Source organism: Pelodiscus sinensis, chromosome 2 (assembly GCF_052426305.1).
Source record: "Pelodiscus sinensis isolate ZL-2025 chromosome 2, ASM5242630v1, whole genome shotgun sequence".
Lineage (NCBI taxonomy): Eukaryota > Metazoa > Chordata > Testudines > Trionychidae > Pelodiscus > Pelodiscus sinensis.
This window is the reverse complement of record NC_143053.1, coordinates 80,047,355-80,072,319: the sequence shown is the minus strand read 5'-3', so window position 1 is coordinate 80,072,319 and position 24,965 is coordinate 80,047,355. Positions and strand designations below refer to the sequence as shown.

Here is a 24,965-nt window from a genome sequence, read left to right as displayed (position 1 = left end):
GGATGACTCCTGACATACCACAGGAAGCATTCCAGGTAGAGAACGTAGAAAAGTGTTAGAGCCTCTGCTCCCGAGACGCCTTACTGAGGAAAACCTTAACTTTTGTCATTTAATCTTAGTTAACTACATTTTGAGGGGAATATCTAAATGTAATTTTGTTTCTCCTTCGAGTGGTCCCCGTGGGTGCTCCACTCTGGGTGCTGGTGCGTCCTCGCGCCGGCGACCAGAGACTTTTTCTAGCTGTTTCTGCCGCGGCGCGCAGGCGCCGTGGCGCCCTCTAGTGTTGTTTGAACTGAAGGGCGCCTGCGCGCGCGCGGCTCCTCAGTTCCTTCTCTACCGTCCTCGGCAGCAGACGGAGCCCTCTCTCTCTGCCAATTCTGTCAGAAAAAAACAGTTGAATTTGTCGTTTCTACCCCCTAGTTACCTCATCATCCAAGTTCTTAAACCCCCCCCCCCCCCCAACCAGTTAAAAAAAAAAAAATTTTTTTCTTTCTGTTGCGGTTCGCCGCTTGTTCCCCAGCCCTTCATGCCCAGCTCGCCGGGCTTCAAACGCTGCGAATCATGTCGGGACGCCATGCCGGCGTCCGACGGACACTCTGCGTGTATTAAGTGTCTGGGGGAGGCACACCAGACGCAAAAGTGCCAGCGCTGCTCTAAGCTAACAGCCAGAGCGCGCCGTGACAGAGCCAATGGACTGACGACTCTCTTGTACGAGAAGTCGCTCCGTCCCTCCTCAGAGGATTCGCCTCAGTCGACTAAGGGTATGGAAAAAGATCAGCCCCCTACCCATTCTTCCTCTGCGGCATCGAAAACGGCACTCCCTCCGGCCTCAGCTATGCCCTCAGGATCGCCGGTGAGCACTGTGGACACGCCGGGAACCTCCGGTGCGCTGCGGTCTAAAACGCAGGCACCGCACAAGAGAGCTCATTCTGAGCCGAAACAAAAAGCAGCGGCACCGACCGCTTCGGCACCTAAGCCGTCATCGGCACCGACGGCGCCGTCTATGGAGCGCTCGGTACCGCAACAACACCTAACGGCACCGGGCTCTGCACCGAAGAAATCCCGCACCGAAAACCTATCTAGTAAAACTTTGGTGCCGAGATGTACGTCGGCACCGTCATCGCCGCCGAAACCGCACCGCTCGGCACCCTCTCAAAGCCGAAGCCGGTACCGATCCCCGGTGCGGAGTCACACCTCTTCGGCACCGCCATCCCCGGCTTCCTCCATCCACTCTGCCAGATCGCACCATTCCTCAGCTAGTGGCATCGGAACCGAACCCAGAAGCAGGTTCTCGTCACAACATTCTAGCCCGACTCACAGACCTCCATCCTGGCAAATGCCTGCGGTTCAATACGCATACCCTCCCCCTCCGCAGCCATGGTATCCACACCAATATGCCTATCCACCACCGCCATATGCCACCCAATGGCAACCGTGGAGCCCACATCCAAAGAGGTCTCACCATCGACCCTCTTCTACCGTTTCTAGGCCACCTCCAGCCTCTCCCCCTGCTACCACATCAGCTACAGAGCCAAACTCTCCTGCTCCTTCGGATGGCCATGATTCACTCTCTGATGGCAAGACCAGATCTCCGATACACAACTTTTCCTCCTCCCCAGACGAAGTGGTCACCACCAAAGCCCCGCCGTCGGGAGACGATACTAAAAAGTTCCAAGAACTGTTTAAAAGAGTGGCACTAGCTCAGGAAAAAGATCTTCAGGAGGTGCAGGTCAAGCAATATCGACTTCTCCGCTCACTTCAACCTCCAACCGCTACTAGAATTGCCATCCCTATGGATGAGGCTATTATGGACCCAGCTAACAACATCTGGCAGACCCCAGCGTCCATTACACCAACAAATAAGAGAGCAGACCGCAAATACTTCATCGCTCCCAAGGATATGGACTTTCTTTTCACCCATCCACCCCCTAACTCCCTAGTAGTGGATTCGGTCCGACACAAGGGTAAACAACCTAATTTAAGATCAACCCCACAGGATAGGGACCACAAAAGGGTGGACATTATGGGCCGAAAGGTCTATTCTTCATCCACACTGCTCCTTAGGGCGGCCAATTACACCGCTATGCTGGCAGACTATGATAATGCCAATTACTCAAAGCTCCAGGACCTCCTCCAACATCTCCCGGAGCATAAACGACCAACCTTGCGTAGTATTATGCAGGAAGGCCTCGCCATTTCACGCACAACTTTGCAGTCCGCTATGGACGTGGCAGACACTGCGGCTCGAATTACAGCCTCGGCGATAGTCCTACGCCGAATGTCATGGCTACAAGCCTCCGGCGTCCCTAAGGACCTTCAGCAAAAGGTTGAGGATTTACCCTTCGATCGCACCAACCTATTTGCATCCAAGATCGATGAGGTGCTACATTCCATGAAAGACTCCCGTACAACCTTTAGAACTCTAGGAATGTACACTCCCCCTTTTAGAAGGAATAGATATCAGCCTTACCAACGACTCAGAGAACCATTCCGCCAACAGCCCAAATATGATTTCCGTAAACAAAGACCACATCGTCGTAGACCGCAACGTCAACAACAGCACCATGCCACACCTCATCCCCCTGCCGGCAAGCAGCAGGTTTGAAGGCCTGGTCGAGAGCCAGGAAGCCAATCCGCCGACCCTCCCAACTTCTACCCTACAATTCCACTACCCCCTCCGAGCTTTTTTCCACCAATGGTCCCTCATTACCTCGGACAAGTGGGTTTTGAATTTAGTCCAGTCTGGCTACGTCATCCCCTTTACCTCTACCCCGCCCAACCACCCTCCTACCCTATCCCTTTTCAGGGACCCCTCTCACGAAACCGTACTCCTGCAAGAAGTTTCACGCCTCATTCAACTGGGCGCAGTAGAACACGTACCAACACAATTCCAAGGCCGGGGATTCTACTCGACGTACTTCCTAACCCAGAAGAAGACAGGAGGTTGGCGCCCCATTTTAGATCTCAGGCGCCTCAACAAATACATTTCATACCACCGTTTCAAGATGGTTACCCTTTCAACTATCATTCCTGCACTCAACCAACACGATTGGCTTTTGGCTCTCGACCTTCAAGATGCGTACTTCCATATTACAATTCATCCTGCTCACAGACGCTTCCTACGATTTATAGTGGGTACCCAACACTACCAATACAGAGTGCTCCCGTTTGGTCTTTCTACGGCCCCCAGAGTATTCTCCAAAACTCTATCAGTCGTAATGGCCTTTCTACGATGCCAAGGCATCATAATATTTCCATACCTGGACGATTGCCTCATAAAAGCTGCGTCTTTCCACGAAGCGAAGGCCATGACAGACACCACAGTAGCCCTCCTACTCAGTCTCGGGTTTCACGTAAATTACGCAAAATCCACTTTGCGTCCAACACAGAAACTGGAATTTATAGGCGCCCTCCTCGATACGATCACAGCAAGGGCCTCTCTTCCCGATCACAGGTTCGCGACAATATGCGACCTTGTCCGAGCAACACAAGCGGCACCTACTGTCACGGTCCGCCACTGCCTCAAAATCCTCGGGCACATGGCCTCTACGACTTACGTCGTCAATCTCGCCAGACTCCACATGAGGCCCCTTCAGTCCTGGCTCGCTACGGTATATAGACCCTTCAGGGACCAAATGAGCAAGCATGTTGCGATCCCACCACGCATTATCAATTCCATGCTTTGGTGGACAATCCCTCGAAACATGCTACACGGCGTCCCCTTTCAACGTCCAGCGTCCACTCTCACGCTTATAACAGACGCCTCGCTCATGGGATGGGGAGCCCACTTGGGAACCATCACAGCCCAAGGCAAATGGTCATTTGTAGAGCAAACACTCCACATCAACCTCCTCGAGTTACGGGCAGTCAGATATGCATGCCAGTACTTCATTCAGCACATAGCTCACAAGACCATCACCATTATGACGGACAATACCACATGCATGTATTACATCAACCATCAGGGTGGCGCCCGCTCCCCTTCTCTATGCTCGGAAGCCACCAAATTTTGGACCTGGTGCCTCTCACATGGGGTCACCCCTTCTGCAGTATACCTTCCCGGAATACTCAACGTCACAGCAGACACCTTAAGTCGCCCGTTCATGGACCAGCACGAGTGGGAGATCGACAGACGCGCCCTCACCCCGATCTTCCTTCACTGGGGCCAACCAGAAGTGGACCTTTTCGCCACAAAGAACAATCGGAAGTGCCACCTCTACTGCTCCAGGGGAGCCCTGGGCAGGAATTCCCTCGGAGACGCCCTTTCCATCGCATGGAACGCCTCCCTCCTCTACGCCTTTCCCCCCCTTCCACTCCTACACAGAGTCCTGGACAAGATCAGATCGAGCCAGGCACGGGTGATTTTGGTGGCACCTGCTTGGCCCAGACGAACATGGTATCCTTACCTCCTCAAGATGATGATAGCAGAACCGTATCCCTTCCCTCCACGTTGCGACCACCTCTCACAAGACCACGGGCGAACCCTTCACCCGGACATCCCCAAGCTGAAGCTCCACGCTTGGCTCCTTCATGGCTCCATGATGCCGAAACGGCCTGTTCAGAGCAAGTGAGACACATACTAATTAATAGTCGCAGACGCTCCACCAGGAAAACCTACCGCTACAAGTGGACGCGTTTCTCCCAATGGTATGCTCAGACCCATGCAGGCCCGCCGCACCTTGCTCCAATACATAACTTATTGGACTACTTACTCTCTCTAAAACACTCCAGCCTAGCACTTAGTACTATCAAGGTCCATGCTGCGGCCATAGCGGCTTTCCACCGTTACCCTCAAAGCTCTTCTTTTCTCGCTGACCCGCTGACCAAGCGCTTCTTCAAAGGCCTGCAGAACACTTTCCCTCCGGTTCGACCACCAGTCCCCATTTGGGACCTGAACCACGTCCTCAAGAGCCTCACAAAACCCCCGTTCGAGCCAATAGCAACCTGCTCTTTGTCTCATCTGTCGATGAAAGTGGCTTTCCTGGTCGCCATTACCTCCAGTAGGAGGGTGAGTGAACTTGCAGCTCTAATGGCTGACCCCCCATACACTGTATTTCTACAGGACAGGGTGGTACTCAGACCCCACCCTAAGTTCCTACCTAAAGTACCCTCTCCCTTCCACGTGAATGAACCCATACACTTACCTGCCTTCTTTCCTAAACCGCACACGGAACCGATCCACGCCGTGTGGCACACTCTCGACGTCCGACGAGCATTGGCGTTTTACATAGATCGTACGAGACCATGGCGGGCCTCGCCTAGACTCTTCATCTCATATGCTGATAGATCCAAGGGACAAGCAGTCTCATCTCAAAGAATCTCTAAATGGATTACATCCTGCATTAAGACCTCTTATACCTCACATAACAAAGACTTACCTGGACTTATCACAGCTCATTCCACTAGAGCAGTAGCTTCCACGACCGCTTTTCTCCGTAATGTGCCATTACAGGACATTTGCAATGCTGCTACCTGGTCATCTGACCATTCGTTTGCACAACACTACGCTCTCTCCACCTCGATAGCATCTTCTATGGCGGTTGGACAAGCAGTGCTGTCTACGGTTACTACCACACGGCTCCAAACCCACCTCCGCGAGCCGACAACTGCTGTGTAGTCACCCAGAGTGGATCACCCACGGGGACCACTCGAAGGAGAAGAAAGAGTTACTCACCTTGTGCAGTAACGGTTGTTCTTCGAGATGTGTCCCCGTGGGTGCTCCACTACCCTCCCTCCTTCCCCTGCTTGGAGCCTGATACTCTGGCGGGTAGAGAAGGAACGGAGGAGCCGCGCGCGCAGGCGCCCTTCAGTTCAAACAACACTAGAGGGCGCCACGGCGCCTGCGCGCCGCGGCAGAAACAGCTAGAAAAAGTCGCCGGCGCGAGGACGCACCAGCACCCAGAGTGGAGCACCCACGGGGACACATCTCGAAGAACAACCGTTACTGCACAAGGTGAGTAACTCTTTCTTCTTTTGATTGTTTCAGATTTTTTGCTATGAAGATGCAAAAAAATTACTCTTAGAACAGGTCTGGTTTTGGGATGTCATAATTTTGGGTGACTTTGTCAGATTTATTTGGGATTTTGTAAAAAAAAATGTGCTTTGGCCTCAGGTCTAACGTACCACTTTAATGACATAGATCTTTTTGTGTGTGTGTTTGAATGGGGGAATTGTCCAAAATCATACATCAATGCAAATTGAATTGCATCATGAATTGTGGAGCACCAACTACAGGTATTTCTGCATAACTCAGAACATTACTTAAGTTACTAGGCATTCACAATAAACATGTGCAAGTGTTTCATTTATTGTCTTCAGCTTAATGTTTTTGCTGAATGATTTTACTGCTCAGACAGAAGAAACACTACAGAGAACAAAATCATTATAATCATAAACAGAATTCTCTATTGAAACATAATGCCTTTTAGTGACAACTAAAGAGTTTATCTACTTCTAAAAGCATTTAATTTTTCTCCTTTATTTTAGAGATGCAGAAAGGCTTGAAGAGTTTTATACCAAAAATCAACAGCTGAGAGAGCAACAGAAAGGACTTCATGACACTATCAAAGTTTTAGAAGACAGGTGAGTGAGATTTTGGTGTGGCTTTATTTTGCTGGGGGGTGTGTGGAGAAGAGAGCTGAACCAAACTTTTTCTTTGTACACTCAAAACACAATAGTTAAAGAGTTAGTGCAAATCCTCTTGCATACCTGTATTAGTTCCCAGGTGCCATGGTGCTTGGTGCAATATAGGTAAACTAGGGTACGTCTAGACTACAGGGTTTTGTCGACGGAGGTTTTGTCGACACATACTGTCGACAAAACTTCTGTCGACATAGAGCGTCTAGACACATTCAGTTCTGTCGACAAAGCAAGCTGCTTTGTCGACAAAACCCTGTAGTCTAGACGCAACCCTACAGGCAATAACACCTTCTGTCAACAGAACTCTGTCGACAGAAGGTGTTATGCCTCGTAAAATGAGGTTTACCAGCGTCGACAAAACTGCTGAGTTCTGTCGACGTTATGTCGACAGAACTCAGCGGTAGTGTAGATGCAGGTATAGTTTTGTCGACAAAAGTCCACTTTTGTCAACAAAACTCAGTAGTCTAGACACACCCCTAGAGGATTTATCTGGCATTGCTCAGGTCCTCGATTGAAATAATGTTTGTTTTGCTTCATTTGAATCATTTCTCTGGGGTGGGGTCAGGGATAAGGGGGTTCCGTTTTATACTACCCCGGGCAGGGAGGATAACCCCAGCCATCTGTCAGCGCAGCAGCTTGAGGCCAGGTGAGAAACACCTGTCCGTGGTTACTACAGAGGACTGGGGGACAGACACACAGACTCTCTCAAATATGTAGTAGATGACTGTCCCTTTAAATCAGCTTCTGTACCTAATGACTGGAAGATAGCTAACGTGATGCCAATATTTAAAAAGGGCTCTAGAGGTGATCCTGGCAATTATAGACCAGTAAGTCTAACATCAGTACTGGGCAAATTAGTTGAAAATATAGTAAAGAATAAAATTGTCAGACACATAGATGAACATAATTTGTTGGGGGAAAGGCAGCATAGTTTCTATAAAGGGAAAAATCATGCCTTACTAATCTATTAGGGCTCGTCTACATTGGCCCCTTTTCCGGAAGGGGCATGGTAATTTTTGAAATCGCAATAGGGAAATGCGCGGGGGATTTAAATATCCCCCGCGGCATTTAAATAAAAATGTCCGCCGCTTTTTTCCGGCTTTTAGAAAAGCCGGAAAAGAGCGTCTACACTGGCCCCGATCCTCTGGGAAAAAGCCCTTTTCCGGAGGATCTTATTTCTACTTCAAAGGATCTTATTCCTACTTCCTACTTTGAAGTAGGAATAAGATCCTCCGGAAAAGGGCTTTTTCCCGGAGGATCGGGGCCAGTGTAGACGCTCTTTTCCGGCTTTTCTAAAAGCCGGAAAAAAGCGGCGGATATTTTTATTTAAATGCCGCGGGGGATATTTAAATCCCCCGCGCATTTCCCTATTGCGATTTCAAAAATTACCATGCCCCTTCCGGAAAAGGGGCCAATGTAGACGTAGCCTTAGAGTTCTTTGAGGGGGTCAACAAACATGTGGACAAGGGAGATTCAGTAGATATAGTGTACTTAGATTTCCAGCAAGCCTTTGACAAGGTCCCTCACCAAAGACTCTTAACCAAAGTTATTCATGGGATAAGAGAGAAGGTCCTTTCATGGATTGAGAATTGGTTAAAAGACAGGAAATTGAGGGTAGGAATAAATGGTAAGTTTTCTGAGTGGAGAGAGGTAACTAGTGGGGTCCCCCAAGGGTCTGTCCTGGGACAATGAAATAAATTAGAAAGCATTTATTAGATTATATTTTAAAATTCTAGTGATAACTGATTAGGCATCTTTCCAATAGATAATGATTTTCAGCATTCTCGGTAACAAGTTTGTCTGTTCCATGAAATTTTACATCCTTTGTTTCTGAGGTCAGACTCCTTTTAAGCTCATTCGCTTTGGCTCTTTCCCAATCTTTTCTAATACTCAGTTGTTCTCTGATCACTGCTTGCTCCATTCTGTTTTTCTCTTTCTTAAATTAGGTGACATATGCCTTATTGTTCCTGTTTTTATTTAATCTATTAATAGTGAATAAAACAACTATGTATAAAATTATATCAAGTCTCCTATTCATCTTTAAAAGTGTCTAGGACTAGTCTAACATTATATTTTGTGTACAAAATAAAAATTACTACCAAAACACTTTTAAAATGCATTGAAAGCAGAAGTCCGTAATATATTGGAACTACTAGGTCAAAATCTATAGCTAAGTGAAAGCCTGGTAATTTGCTTTATATCTTGAAATTCTTTGTGAAGGGAAATTGAAGAGTGTAAAGTACTGAACTTTTGACCCTGGTGGACAAAGATATACAGATAGATGAATTTGCTTGGTTACTGAGCCGACAAACAGAATACTGTTCTGAAAAATGAAGAGTATTTAAGACTGATTCAAGGAAAGCAACTTTATTACAAACAGCAATTTTATTTCTCAGAATACCATGTGTTTAATGTGGTTATGATCGGAAGAGTGACTGTAAAAAGGACAAGTAGTCCTGTGGCACCTTAGAGACTAACAAACATATACAGGAAAACCTGTGTTATTTGTTACTTGACAAATAATACAATCTACTCGCCTATGGTGAGTAGATTGTAACCTGGAAGGTCGCCGGACAGCGTGGCTGGCGAGCTGGGCTTGCCACGGTTCGGCGAGCCCTGGTTATCCGGCACATCCGGAGATTAGGGCATGCCGGTAACCTAAAAATTCTGGTTATCTTAGGAAGGAGGCGGGAGCTGTGCGGGGCCTACGGGGGGGCGAAGGGGAGGGTGGGAAGAGGAGGGACAAAGGAGCTCTGCGAGGGCCAGGATGTGGCCTTCTGGGGGGGCCACGAGCCATGAGATGCAGCCTAGTGAGAGAGGGTGGAAACTGAGGGGAAGGAGGCGGAGATAGCAGGGGCGGCCTGCTGGGGGAGACAGGAGCCGCGAGGGGGCTGGCCTGCCGGGGGTGTCAGGAGCCGTGGGGGGAGCCGAGATGCTTGCTTCTGGCTACCATTTGCCCCTCCCCCAGGTACGTGCTGCACTGCTCATCTGAGGAGCACTTAAAGGTCCAGTTTCCTTTTTTTTCTTTTCCCAGAGTAAAAAATTTACCGGTTTCTATCGTTTTCCAGATGCTTAAGTTCTGGATAGCACAGTTTTTTACTGTATATGGGATCCAGGGCTTTTGTGGCCAAAATTATACTATATTTTTGTTAGTCTTTAAGGTGCCACAGGACTACTTGTTCTTAAAGTTACAGATTAACACAGCTACCCCTCTGAGACTAAAAAGAATGTTTTAGTATTCTTTCTCCGATGCAGTAACATCAAATATAAGTTTGAAAGCCAAGGTATTGTTTAATGCCAATGCTCGACTGAGGATCTGAAAATTAAGCTGTGTTCTTTCTGCTTTTTAAGCTACCAGGAATAAAGTTATACTGCAAAAATATTAGCTGGCAGTTATTTTGAAACTCCGGGAAAACAGAATCTGTTTCTGTCTTCCATAACACTTTTGGCTGTTGATTGCTAACAATAGTAAATAAACAGTTTGTTTTCACTATAGAGCAGTGTTTCCCAATTGGTGCACCGGGGAATCTTGGGGTTCCGCGAAGCAAAACTAGGGGTTCCGCGAGGAGCCGGCACTCCCCCACCCCCTAGCTAGCCAGCAGAGGCATGGGCAGCGAGTTGTATGGGCTCGTGGTGCCCATGCTCCACCAATATTTGGAACTGGAGCAGGCTCTGGTCCCCCTGCGCATCCTCCCACCCTGGCCCCATCCCGTCCCTGCCATGCACAACCTTCACTGAGCTCCCCCTTGCTGGCTTCTGCTGCCCTGCGTGGCGTGCTCAAACTGGTAGGTGTGGAGATGCTCGGGTGTGACTTAACGTCACGGCCCGGGATTTTAAAACTGCTGGGCGCTGCGTTGCGTCGTGCGGCGGAGTTGCAGGTTCGGAGTCCGGGGACAGAGTGCAGACTCCAACCCTGCAAAGTGGAGGGCAGAAGGTAGGAGAAGGGGAAGAGCTGGGAGAGGAAGGGGCTTGTGCAGAGGAGGAGGGGAAAGAAAGGGGAAGGCACCAAAAGGACAGGGTAAAGGAGAGACAAATGCCAGGGGGCCAAGTGCAGACAATGAGGAAAAAGGCAGGAGGGGAGGTGTCAGTGGGAGGGGGACAGGGTGATGCTAGGAGGGGAGAGGGTAAGGGCATTGGGGACTAGAGGAGGAAGTGCTGGGAGAAGGCTTGAAAGAAGGGGTGGGCATGAGGAAGGCCGGGATGGAGCAAGTCATGTGTGAGGGCACGGGGCATGAAGGGAACAGGGGCAGAGGGTGGTGGGGAGGTGGGCATCAGGAAAAAAGAGGGCAAAGCGGGTAGGGACAGCGAGGGAAGGGGGAGGCACCAGGAGGGTGCAGGAGTAAGAGAAGGTGCAAGTGCTAGGGGGTTCTGGGGCTGAAGCAGAAAGGCAGACTCCTGCAGGGGAGGGAGCAGCATCAGAGGAGAGAGATAGGGCAGGTGTGTAGAGGGAGGTGTTAGGAGCGGGGATGAGGAGGGGTAGCTCACATGATCAGAGTGGGGCACCTGGAGGAGTGGGCACAGGGAGGAGAGAAGGGCTGGTGGAGGGGGGCAGGTTGCAGGAGGGCTGAGGGCAGTGAGAAGGGCAGGAGTCAGGACAGCAGAGGAGAGTGAGGAGCTGGGAGGCAGCAGGCACCAGGGGAGCTGATGGAGCAAGGGGAGGGGACATGGCAGCAGAGAGAAAAGGTAAAGGTTTAAAAATATTTATTAATAACTTGGGTGCCATAGTGGCACATCCAAACAAGCCACATGAACTCAGTACTGGTGCACAACACAAAATTCATTTTGCTCATTCGAGGAAACTATTAGGCTATGTCTACACTGGCAGTTTCTTGTGCTAGAGTTCTTGTGCAAGAACACATCCACACTGCCATGTGCAAGCTGTGCTTTTGCACAAGAGCATCTATGGCAGTGTGGACACTCTCTTGCCCAAGAAAGTGCTGATGGCCATTTTAGCCATAGGGCTTTCTTGCGCAAGAAATTCATGTTCCCTGTCTACACTGGCCTCTTGTACAAGAACAGTTGTGCAAAAGGGCTCATTCCTGAGCGGGAGCATCATAGTTCTTGCGCAAGAAGCCCTGATTTCATACATGAGAACGTCAGTGTTCTTGCGCAAGAACACATGGCCAGTGTAGACAGGAAGTCTTTGCGCAAGAGTGGCCGCTTTGGTGCAAGATCGCGCCAGTGTAGACACAGCCAAGGGGAGGGCGAGAGGGAAACAGGGGCAGGGAATCAGCACTGGCTCAGCATGTCTTCATGGTTTGGGGGAAGGTGCAGGGAAATTAAGCTCAACTGGGTTGCAGAGTGGGGAGGTCTGGGGAGCTGGGCTGGGCTGTGGGGTGTGGGTGTGTGTGTGTGGAGCTCAGAGCTCAGTTTGGCTGCAGGAGGAGGGAGGTGCCCGGAACCTGGGCTAGACTCAAGGGGAGGGAGGGACAGGGAATCAGCGCTTGGCTCAGCAGTTTTGTGGGGCTTGGGGGAGGTGCAGGGAAACGGGGCTCAGCTGTGCTGTGGGGGAGGTATGCAGGGAACCAGTGCAGGGCTCAGCTGTGCTGAGGTGAATGGGGGAGGGCAGACGGGCAGCTCAGCTGGGCTGTGAGGGGCTGCAGAGAACTGGTGCTGCACTCCCTTGGATTGTGGGGGATGGTTTTGGGGGAGATGCATGAAACCAGCAGGCGTGGGCAGCTCAGTTGGGTTTCAGGGGATAGAGGTGCAAAGAAGCCTAGTGGGGAGGAGGGGAAGAGGGGGAAACCAGGAGCCCTGAAATGACCTCCCCTGGTCCAAAAATCCTTCATCTGGACCAGACAGGTCCAGAGGGTGCCAGATCAGGGAGGTCTAACTTCTACCCAAGTCCCCTCTTGCATCTTCCCTCCTAACCAGACACCCTACCCCCAATCTGCTCCTGCTCCCTCCCCCTGGCCAGACACCCTACATCCAGCCTGCTTCTGCACCCTACCTACCACCCAGACCTTGCCCCCTTCCGCCCTCCACTTCCCTCCCAGATCCTGCACCCCATCCCTATCCCGTTCCTTGGCAGCCCTGCCATCCACGCTAGCACCACTATGTCCCTGTCCCCAACACCCTGCCTCACACCCCAGGACTCAGCACAACCCTGGCCCTAGCCCCAGCACCCTGCCATCCACTCTAGCACCCAGCAGGACCCTGTTCCTTGTCCCAGCACCCTTCCAGTCACCCTAGTGCCCAGCAAGACCATGTCTCTGACCCCAGCACCCTGCCACCTGCCTGTCCCAGCATCTTGCCCCTGCACCCCGCCACCTTCTCCCCAGCCCCAGCACCCACTTTCACTCTGTCCCCTGCCCCCACCAGCACATTTCGGACCACATTAGTGAGGCTTGGGGGTTCTTGGAGGGTTGTTTGGGTTTTTTTGCATCTCACTTGTGTGGCCCCAACTGACTTTTCTGTGGGTCAGTGACCCTTGACTCAAAACAAGTTCCTCACCCCTCTCATAAATAAAGAAAATGCTAAAACTTTTTGAGTTTGACATTATATTTTATTTAAAAATGTAGCCTGCCAACAAGCCCCCAATTGGGGCCAAACCCCCATCTCACTGCAGCATCATAACACTCCTGCACCACCTGACCCCAAATCTGAGCCTATCATACACTGGAACCCCCTGTCCTGAGCCTCTCACATCCCCAAACTTCTGCATCCCCACATCCTCAGTCTTCTGCCACAACACTCCTGCACCATCCACACAACACAAATCTGTGTCCTGAGCCCATCATACTCACAACCTTCTTGCCCTGAGTCCCTCACATATCCAGCCCAAACTCCTGCACCCTCACATCCACAAGCCCATGGCTTGCTCAGCACCCCAACCTTCCACCTGAGCCCAACACTCCCCAGCCTAGAGCCCCCTCCCTGAGTCAACAGCCCCTTCTCCTGCATCCAATTCCCTCCCAGAGCTTGTACTTCTCACCCCTTCCCACACTCAAATCCCTCATTCCCACCTCACACCTCCTGTCTCAACCTAGTGAGAGTTCATAAGGGCTGGGGATGGCAAGTGATGGAGAGGAGGGGAACAGAACGGATGAGGCCTCAAGGAAGGGGGTGGGGGGTCTTGGGGAAGGAATGTGATTTTCATGCGTTGGGGGGTTCCACTCCCCTCCCCCCCCTTTTTTTTCTTTTTTTGCTTGACAGACCTAGGGGTTCCTTGAAATTCTGAAAAGCTGAAAAGGGTTCCTCGGCCAAGTAAAATTGGGAAACACTGCTATAGAGTGAACAAATACATCATAGTAGGAAGAGACTATCAAGAGTGGTATTTATATAAAATCATTTTCTGACCACAAGCATACTTTAAGGGGCTGGTCCAAAGCCTATTGAAATCAGTGGAAGCACTGACTTCAGAGACGTTATATCAGACTCTCAGTATGGATATGAATTATTAACTTCATGGTGATGCCATATTGAATGGATACTATTATTAATTACTGGTCCATCGTATATATTCTTTTGCTTAATTTCATAATGTTCACATTTTATGTTTGACATCTATATTATTTTTGCATAATTTTGGACAGATTTTAGATAGAAAATAGCAGCTAAACATTGGCTTACAAGATACTAAGTGATCTGCTTATCTCTCATTTATTTATTTTGTGCAAACTGCTCATTTAAGTGGACAGAAAAGATTGAGTTTTGGTAGAGATATGTGTAAGAACAACAGAGTTGAATCCACTGTGACGATAAGCAGGAGGAATTCATGGAGTTGTACAGCAGTGTGTGTGTAACGTAACATTACTTATAAAAGAGTTTTCCTCATATATTCCCTGGTCACTTTGCTAGTATGTTGTATTTTTTTTGACTGTATGTTCAAGAGAAGGTTTTGTGCTTTGTGTTTGGAAAGTGCATAACACATTTTGGGTGCTGCTCAAATAACTGGAATGTATATATACATATATTGATATAGGCTTTCAGTGAGCGAAATCAGCATTTTTGACTAAATGAAAATATCTGATAAGTATTTCAAAAATCCATTTTGAAAATTGGTGTATATAATTCCACAAACTCACATAGCAAAATGCAGGACAATGTAGCACTTTAAAGACTAACAAGATGGTTTATTAGATGATGAGCTTTCGTGGGCCAGACCCACTTCCTCAGATCAAATAGTGGAAGAAAATAGTCACAACCATATATACCAAAGGATACAATTAAAAAAAATGAACACATATGAAAAGGACAAATCACATTTCAGAACAGGAGGAGGATGCAGGGGGAGGGGGGGGGAGGAAGGAAGGTAAGTGTCTGTGAATTGATGATATTAGAGGTGGGGAGAGCTTCAGCTACCCCAGACTAACACGGCTACATTTCCTTCAAACTCACATAATTTATTAATTTTCTCATGTAATAATTGCTTGGCTGTTTTACTTATGGCTGATTACTGAAGTCTTTCTTTAAATCTCAATTCAAAGTAAACATTCAAGTCTATTTTCTGTACAGATGTTCAGATATCAATGCATCAAACTATGAAATCTCTTCAGTTAGCAACCTTCCATATAGTTGTCATCAGCTTACTACTTTTATTGTTTTAAAAGCCAATTAAGTACTAGGGATGTTAATAATCGTGTATTTCTGTAAACTTGTAACCACTGAAACTTTTATCAGTTTAGAGGCAGGGACCAGCGAGAGCCTGTGCTCGCTGGGAGCAGGCTTTTAAGCCCAGGCTTATCGGTTAATCATGTAAATGATTACAGGGCATCCCTACTATAAATTGCCCTGGTATACATCCACTCTGCACCAAAGTCATTGACACTTGTAGGAACTAAGGCTTTATAAGTCCTCCCATTCCCCACTCCTAACTTGTTTTTTTTAAAAAAACCAGTTTGTGCAAATGGAAGTCAGTCGTGGGAAAAAAAATTCCCCACTTTATGTTGTTTCACTGTAAGTCCAAGTTTTTTGGAATGTATCTTGGACTTACAGTGAGGATGGCCTGTACACACTAACATCCCTATTAAGTACCAATATCTGACTTGTATAGCTCAGGCTCTACTGAATTCAGAGCCTCATTATGGACCATGAAATCTGGTCTCCCACCCTTGAAGTCTGGTCTTTTGTGTGATTTTACCCTATACTATACAGATTTAATGGCGTTTAATGGTTTCTCAAATTAGGGTTCCTGACCCAAAAGGAAGAGGGGGGGAGGGGGCTGGCAGCAGGAGGTCACAAGGTTATTTTAAGGGTGTTGCAATATTGCCACACATACTTCTGCACTCTCTTTAGAGGTGGGCAGCACCCCATCAGCAGTAGTACAGACGTAAGGTGGCAATACCATATCACCCTTTCTTCTGAATTGCTGCCTTCAGAGCTGAGTGGGTCGTGAGTGGCAGCTTTTGACTGGGTGGGAGAGGGCCCAGCTTTTCAGGCAGCAGTGCAGAAGTAAGGGTGGCAACACCGTCCCATGACATCATTACCTGTGCAGTACTGCTGGCAGCATCTCTCCTTCAGAGCTGGGCTCTTGGGCAGTAGCCGCTGTTCTTCAGATGCCTGATTCTGAAGGCAGCAGCACTGCTGGCCTCCCCAACAATAGACTTGCGACCCCCTCTCCCCCCCCACACACACAATTCCTTTTTGGGTCAGAACCCCTATGATTACAACACCATGAAATTTTGGATTTAAATAGCTGAAATCATGAAATGTATTATTTTTAAATGAATGTGAAATTGACCAAAATGGATCATGAATTTGACAGGATCCTAAGTATGACATTCTTTCTAACAAATGGAAAACCTATTTTTTAATTTTTCCCATAGATTAAGAGCAGGATTATGTGATCGCTGTGCAGTGACTGAGGAGCATATGAGAAAGAAACAGCAGGAGTTTGAAAATATCCGGCAACAGAACCTTAAACTCATCACAGAACTTAGTGAGTGTTCTCTAATAAAATGTTCCCCAACATAAAATGCAGTATATTGTGAACTTTGCTGTCTTGTTGGTTACCTGGTGATTATAATCACTGCTGTAGGTTGACAACATTGCTATATGTACCTTTAAGAAATTCAATAAAGCAAGTCTTTAGTGTATATATTGTGGCAAGGGCCCTTCTTTCCCTTGCCAGTCTCTGTACTTCTTCCCCCAACAAGATGGGCTCCAGGTAAAGCACCCCCTGTCTGCCACGTGCGGGCAGTCAGCCTTCCCTTTAATAGAGGTTTTAGGATAGTCGTCTTTCTTTAGAGTTGGGAGCCCAACCTCTCCTCATGAAGCTGCTCACTCCTCTCCTGTCCCTAGCTTAGTAGTCACTTTGATGGGTGTCCCTTTTTCTCTCCCTCCTCCTTTTCCCCCTTTCTCCCAACCGGGGAGGGTTTAAAAAGGTCTCAGACAGCCCTGAAACATAATCAGCTGATTCTAGTTAGTCCACGATAGCTGTGCTTTACTAATTGTAATCTACCTGAGACAGCCCCTTTTTATCTGATCCTGATTGACCTGTAGTAACCCACTTTTAGTTAATAGGGGAGCGGGCCTTTTACCCATCTAGGGCTGCCTTTTCCCACTCAGTTGCAGCCATCTGGCCTAACTTTGTCACATTTCCCTTCCCTCGCTCAACACTATGGGGTTGGACTGCTTGGGTCAGCAAACAGTGTACTGTCAACAGGCCATCTGCGTTACCATGCTTTACTCCAGATCTGTGTTGCACTTGGAAGTGGAAGGGTTGCAGTTACAGGAACCACCTTGTTACCCTAGCCTTCTTGTCTTTGTTGCGTCCACTTCACAAAAACCCACAGTCCAGTTTGATCATTTTAATGGCCAAAGGGTTTTTAAATAGGTCAGTTTCATGCTTTCATATGTTTACATCTGAAATTTCAGGGTATTGTAGCTTCGGAAGTCCTGACTCAAAAAAAAAAAAGAGAGGAGGGGGACCAAGAGGGGTCATAAAGCTATTGCAAGGGGGCTTGCAGGATTGCCACCCTCATTTCTGGGCTACTTTCACAACTGGGCCCTGAAAGGAAGCTAGGGAGCTTCTTGAAGCTGGGGCAGGTTCCCAGTTGTAGGTTTCATCACCCCCATGTTACTCGGAGTGCTCTAACTGGCTGTTTCTTGCTACTAGCTTTGGCCAGGCTATAGAGGGACAGGACTTCCTCTTACACTGCACAACTGCTCTTGGAGGGGAGGGATGGGAAATTAGACCCACCTCTGGGTACTTCCCCTTGCTTCAGGAAACTCCATGGCTATGGAAGTCAGAGCTTCTTGCATTTGGGGGAAGTACCCTGAGATGGGTATAACCTCCACCAACACCAGCCATGCATTGGAAGAGTGTCCTGTGTTTCCCCAGCTCACACAGCAGCTCAGACTCACCACTATCTTTGAGAACCTCCTCTTGCAGAAGTAAATTCTGTGGCTGCCTCCTTCCTAGTCCAGTTTGGAAGGCAGCATAACCATGGGGCTTTTTGCAACCAGGGGAGATATTGGAAGTGGGTGTGATTTCCCCCTAGACAATGAAGTCCTGTCCCTCACCAACCAGCTGGAATCACACCCACCTTTGGAAACCCCTTGCAGCTACAGAAAGACAAAGAAGAAAAGAGGCTGGCAATCCTGTGACCCTACTACAACAGTCCTTCCCCATAATCCTTTTTTGGATCAGAACACCTGTTCCCCCAGGATTACAACACCCTGAAATTTCAGGCGTAAACATCTGAAAATGAGGAATTTTAAACTCCTCTGGCTGGGAAATTGATCACAATGAACTAAGACTTTAGTAGGGCTGTCATTAGAGACCTACCGATTTCATGGCCGTGAGAAACGTATCACGGTGTGTGAAATTGGCCCTACTCTGAGAAATCTGATCTCCCTGAAATCAGCTGGGGAGGGACAGGATTCATCCTTCCCCTGCTCTGCTATTATGAGAGGGAGAATGAGACTAATTGACTTCCACAGACAGCACAGAAGCAGCTCTGGGCAACTGAGACTGAAGACCTCTTGGGCTCCAGCTGGGGCTTGCAACCAGTGTTCCCTCTAAGCTGCACCATAGCACAGCTTCCCAGGTGATTAATCAGCCCCGCCCAGTCAGAGGCTCAGGGCTCTGTGCAAGGAGCTGACTCACTGGGCAGGGTTGGTTAATCACCTGTGAAGCTGTGCTGCCCCTCAGTTTAGAGGGAATACTGGCTGTGATTGCTACTCCCAGCTCCGGATGTCTGTGCTCCGGGGCTGCCACTGACCTCTCCTCCCTATCTCTCCTCTCTGTTCATGGCTCCTGCCTGGGGTCAAGATGCCACAGCTCTAGGGCTGCTTCTGCCACTGCCCACTCCCCCATAGTAGCTTCTGCCTGAGCTCTTGGCACCTGGGCTTAGGGCTGCTACCTCCCCTACTCCCAGCAGCTCTGACTGTGGTTGGGAATATCTTGGCTCCAGCAGGGTTTCAGGGCTGCCATTTGTGCAGCTGGGTTCAAGCATGGTCCTTCCTCCTTTCCCACCTGCTCCTTCCTGGGCTATGGGCTTTCACTGCTTGCAGGTCCTGCCCAGGCTCATGAACTTGGACTGAGGGCTCCTCCCCTTGGGACTTTCACCCATCACAGCTCTTGCCTGAGCTCTAGGCTTCTGCCTCCCTGCACCTTCCCTTAGCTCCTGCCCAGGATTGGGGCTGCTTTCCCCCACCCAGGGCTCCAGTTGAGGCTCAGAGTGCCCAGGCTCTGCATTTCTGTCCTCCAACCCCTAGTTCCTGCCTGGGTTCAGGGACCTGGCCTGGCGGCTTTTGCCCTCCAGGGCTTTGGGCTTTCCAAGGCTACAATTGGGGATCAGGGGCTTCTGAGCTCCAGACTTTAACCCCCACAATCCCTGCTGGGGTTGGGGCTTTCACCCGATGTCTCCTCCCAAGCCTAGGGCACCCATTTTTCAAACTGTCCAGGGCCCTGGGCACCACTGGTACTGGCTAGCTGCTAGGCATCCCTGTTTGGAGCCCTCCCAACAGCACTGAAGAGATTGGACCTGCTTCCACCTCTAGCAGCCTCCTCCAGTTGCAGCAAACTCTGCAGCTGCTGTCCTTAGATCTGGGCTCTGAAGGTAGAACAAAAATGAGTATGGCAATCTTGCAAACCCCCTACAATAGCTTTCAGACTCCCTACAATCCCCTTTTGGATCAAGACCAATTTTAAGACTCTGTGGCTGTCAAATTGATCATAGTGAACTGTGAATTTGGTAGGGCCCTAGCCATAATTGTGACTGTGGCTGTCTTGATAAAAACAAAATAAATACAAAGAAAATACATAAGAAGAAAATGCAACAAAAGCATGACAATCAAGAAAATTAACAGGTAGACCTGGCATTCCAGCAATATGGCACATTCTGGGAAGAGACATGAAGATGAGGCTTTGTGTAGGCAGAAATAGGACAGTTAGAGATGTTGTAATGAGAGATGTAAGTTGTGATATTTTTTTCTAGTTTTAATTTCTAAGATTCCACCTGCCAGTATCATAGTAATGGATTATTGCTTCTCAGATGATCTGGTTATTTTGGGGACCAAAAAAGTAAGCCTCAATTAGGTTTTTTTTTCATGGTTTCTATGTCCCCAGTATAGGCATTTATGTCAGGGAACCCAAATGAAATGTTCATTTTGACTGCAAAAAATTCACATCCAAAATTAAAGTAGCTACTAATTACATGGAGCTAATTAACATTGTAATTCAGTGATTTGTAATAACCTTGCTGTAAAAAAGTAATTTGCAACCTTGATAATGACTAACTTCTAACTTAAATACTTCTGTTTTGTAAATGTCAATAAAAGAGTAGAATCTTATAATTTTTACAGATGTATAATAATTTGACCTTGGTCATGTTAGAAATACTAACAGAAGTCAAATGCAATATAGGGTTAGTGTGTGCTAATATTTTGTTATATATTTCAGTGAATGAAAAGAACAATTTACAGGATGAAAATAAAAAGATATCTGAACAGCTTCAACAGTTGCAAAAGCAAATGGAGTAAGTTTAAAAAATATTAAATATTTGTTTAAATTCCTCAAATGAATCAGATCACTAAATAAATTGTCCAGTGAAAGTCCATTGTCATTTGGAATTAATTAAGAATTGAAAACAATTATCTTGGTAATATGCAGCATTTTTCCTTATTTTACACTGTGTGTGTGAGGGATGTGAAAGATTAGCCTTAATGAGTGATGCTTACCAGTTCCCGTTAACCAGTGGTGGTGGAGCAGCTCATCACTAGCCATGGAGCCCAGCAGCCATCTGGAGCAGCCTCCTCTGCCCCCTCCCCAGTTGATTAACTGGTTAAACATCACAGTTAAGCGGGATTTTACATTCCTAGTGTGTATATGGAGGAAAGGGGGAAGAATTTCTGTAAACAAATGATTGGATTTATTGATAGATTTAAGAAACCATGGTCATTTTAAATTATCTTGGTCATTATAGATTTGGATTTTAAATTCATATTAACTTATAACTATAGATTCTAAGGTTAGAAAGAGATTTCTAAACTATATTTAGTGAGGGGGAAAATCTCTGTAAAGCAATACATTTTACAGGAGAACCCCCAAGTATAAATTCAATTCAGTTACTTGCTTGTTCTTCAATATAATGAAGTTAACGTGTGGTGTTATACTTAATACAGAGATATTTCATTATGGAGAGGGAGCTAATGTTCTTTCATGTGTCTGTGAAGCAACAGCAAACTATTTTGTTCATTTCTGGGTTTCTAGAAGTCAGTCCTATGATGGTAAGAGCTTAGACAAGAGGATTTAGATATTCATTGCTTTTGTATCTTAGTAGCAAGACCTAAAACTAAGACTTCATTACCCGAACCAGCTGCATGCATTTTAGCTGGTCCTCTTTTGAACCATGCCAAAAAGTCTTCTATACATGGTTGTGCTTCACACTCTTCATTTCCCCACATTTGTGTCCCACCCAGATACCAAATGGCAGGTCCTCTTACCACCAATAGAGAGTGGGAAGCCCTGGTGGGCCTCTTTATTCCACCTTGGTTCTGTGGACCACTGGGGACGTTAGCTGGAGAATCCTCTATGGCACTGTGAGCTCGGGTGTGTACTTGGCTCAGTTCATCCCTGTTCCTGACACTTACGACTACTGTGGTATGAGGGACACCCTAGTGAACATCTGTCTTGAGTGTGCCAGGTTATAGCCCCTCTTTCAGTGCCTCCAGAACCTGTTGATGACATTGTAGCTGCACTTCTCCCCTCACTTATTAATTTATGCACACCCCATCTGTTGCCCCACAAAGTTGTGGGACCTCTTTGTCAACCTCCTCCTATAGCCAAGATGGCCATTTATAAGACCAGGGAGCAGAGGTTGGCTGAAGGAGGGGCCTGCGACTCTGGGGCCTATTTCTGCTCCTGTATCTGTTCACAAATCCAGGCGGAGTTCTACTGGGTGCCGTCTGCTGGTTCTCTCAATGCTTTCGAGGAGCAGTGAGCTCTGTATGGGGTTCTCTGGATGGTGTTCCCATCCAGTTCCCTTGTTTTAGCCTTTTGACCTCTACACCCGTCCCTTTTTTTTCTTAATTTGTTCCCTGTAACTATTTGGTGTTCTGGATCCTCTGAATCCTCCCTGTAGGCTGGGAGGAGTTCCTTTAGATGAAGCCTGCCCATCTTCCGAACTCCAGTAAAGCACTCTTTTGTATCCCTCTGACCTGACCCTGTAACAGTATGTATATATCAAAGTGCTTGATCATGAAACAGCTCTTTTCTTATTATTTCGTTTTTCTTTATAATAAACATTTGTGTTTTCAAGTGCTAGTTTACTACAAGTTTTGCTGCTATTCTTGGAAAGATCAGACACTGCCATGTTCAAATATGTTGGATGGTTTCTGCAAGTCTTTCCATATACAATTCACTAACTGTGCCTCAGTTTTCATTTTTGAAAAATACTTTGAAATCACCAACGTAAAGACACTATAAACATGTCTTATTTCCTCTTCTGTTACTTTATTTTATTTTAGTATATAGCTAGGATTTTGCTTGGCAGTTTCTCTACACTTCCTCCTCCTCTTCCTTTAGATCTAAGACCTCATATTCTGCTGTCTAAAGACAGGAGAGTGACACCTAGTCTCTCGTTTCTTTTAAGGACTCAAAAGGAGAAGTAACACTAAAGAAAAATGACAAAGGCAGCCTCCGTTATATTTCCTTATCACTTTGTTGTTGTTTTTTTATAAGAGGACAAAAAAGGATAAAACAATCTGTTTATTCTATTCAGAAATCTCTAATTAGAGCTTGTTCTTTCCTCTGTGATCCCAACACAAAGCATGCCCAAGGAAACTTCACGCTTACTGATACATTTTACTTTTTTTCTAAAAGGTTTCAGGTTACTTCCTTCTTCAAAAGGGGGCATACAGTTTGGGGTATGAGGCGCTCTTAAGAGTTGCCTTAATTTTCTAAATAAAAATAATTAAAGATTTTTATAGGGCAGTCAGTAAGTTGTTGCATGAAATCGTGTGTTGAGGAAGATTGTCTCCTGAGCAATTTTGACAATAAGCAACTTTAAACTTGCCAGGTAGCATTTCTTTTATGTTTTATATTCTTAAGGGTTACTGGAATTGCCATAATGGATCAGACCAGTGGTCTAACTACGTCTGTATCTTGTCATCGAAAGTGACAGGAACTTGACGGTTCTTACTGTAAGAGATTGACTTAAGCCCCGAAGCATGAACATTTATGAAGTTCACAGGATGATCTAGCCTTTCTGAATTTCTTAGTAGGTCCATCTCTTCTAATAATCTGGCGTCATGATGGTGATATTAATTCTATATCATGTTGCTCTTGGCTTTACTACAGGCAGTCCCCGACTTACGTGGATCCGACTTACGTCGGATCCCTAGATACGAACGGGGTGAGGCAACTCCCGCACATGCGCAGCAGCATTCCCGGGGCTCGCACACTTGGGTCCTAGGATCCTCCTCCTCCTCGGGCCGGCTCCGACTGGGGTCCCGCAGAGCTGCCGGGCAGAGGAAAAGTGCCTCCCCACGCCCGCTGCCCCCCCCACCCCCCTGCCAGCAACAGGCTGCCCCCTCCCCTGAGCAACAGGCTGCCGAACAGACAAAAGCAGCCTCTCTGCCCCTCCTCCCCTCTATACATGCCGGGCTCCCGGAGCGCTGCAGCGTCCCCGGGGCTCGCTCACCTGGGTCCTAGAATCCACCTCCTCCTCCTCTTCTGCTGGCTCCAACTGGCCTCTGCCTGCAGCAGCTGGCCACAGGGACAGGGATCCCGCAGAGCTGCCGGGCAGAGGAAAAGTGCCCCCCCCCCCCCCCCCCGTGGCCTCGCATCCTGCACGCCTCCCCCCTCCCCCCCTGCCAGCAACAGGCTGCCCCCTCCCCTGAGCAACAGGCTGCCGAACAGCAGACAAAAGCAGCCTCTCCGCCCCTCCTCCCCCTATACATGCTGGGCTCCCTGGGCAAACAAAGACTCCACCAAAACAAAGTGCTGGCCTCATTGTGTTAGCAAAAAAAGGACCCTCCTCCTAGAACCCTGGGTGGTGTGTGGAAATAAAGCTATTAGCTCAAAGCATGGTGCAGAGCTGTTTGGTATTTGATGAGTTACTCCTTTAGTCCTGAGTTTGTCACAGGGACAGAAATAGATGTGAAATCTTCTGAACAGGGGAACAGACAGCAAAACAAACATTAGAGGGGAGTTAACCTTTCCCTATGCTATCCAAAACTAAAAAAAATGTTTGGCTAGAGTTTCCCCTACAATATGTACCAGTTCCGACTTACATACAAATTCAACTTAAGAACAAACCTACAGTCCCTATCTTGTACGTAACCCGGGGACTGCCTGTATATAGTCTGAATCTGTGATTGTCATTTTCTAAAGCTGATTTTCATAAACTTTTTAAAATTAAAGATTTAGCTCTTAATCTTGCTGGATTTAGGTTTTACTTTAGCTCTGAATTCTGTCCTAAGGGGGAAAGACCCACAAGCAGTGGAATTGGAAGAAGGGGTCATTCCAGATTCACCAGTTCAGTCTTTTTCACTATCAATGGTTAATCGTATCCGAAGAAAGAAAGAGAATAGGCATGTTCGATACACAGAGCAAACACATGCAGATTTGGAACATTCTGAAAGCACTAATGGTAAGTATTTTTGCCATCCTTTTCTGTAATGTGTTGTAAAGATTTTAAAGGGGAAAAGAAAACAAAAGCCACTTTTAATTTTGAACTAAAAAAAATATTTAAAGGCCTTCTGTAAACCTAAAGTGAATTCGTTGTGCATTGTCAAAATTGTGCTTGTGTCCTAGGGTGAAAAGTTGTTTTGGTATGAACACTATGCTAGTGGTATGTTTAAAGTTTGTCAAGCTCTCTCAAGGTTTCTGAATTCTCATATCAGTGTACGATTTTGGCAGACAATAGAATTAGAAA

General features: G+C 47.4%; 1 protein-coding gene across 7 annotated transcripts in view; it reads left to right on the top strand.

Moving 5' to 3' along the window:
* RBBP8 (RB binding protein 8, endonuclease) overlaps window positions 1–24,965 on the top strand; it is a 110,938-nt gene that overhangs the window by 40,572 nt on the left and 45,401 nt on the right. For 6 of the 7 annotated variants that reach the window (XM_075920885.2, XM_075920886.2, XM_075920887.2 and 3 more), the window contains 4 exons: window positions 6,487–6,582; window positions 16,407–16,519; window positions 20,489–20,564; window positions 24,511–24,680. In XM_075920885.2, coding sequence (XP_075777000.2) covers window positions 6,487–6,582; window positions 16,407–16,519; window positions 20,489–20,564; window positions 24,511–24,680 — 455 coding nt within the window. The remainder of the gene's footprint in view (window positions 1–6,486; window positions 6,583–16,406; window positions 16,520–20,488; window positions 20,565–24,510; window positions 24,681–24,965) is intronic. The other variant, XM_075920889.2, reaches the window with a different exon arrangement.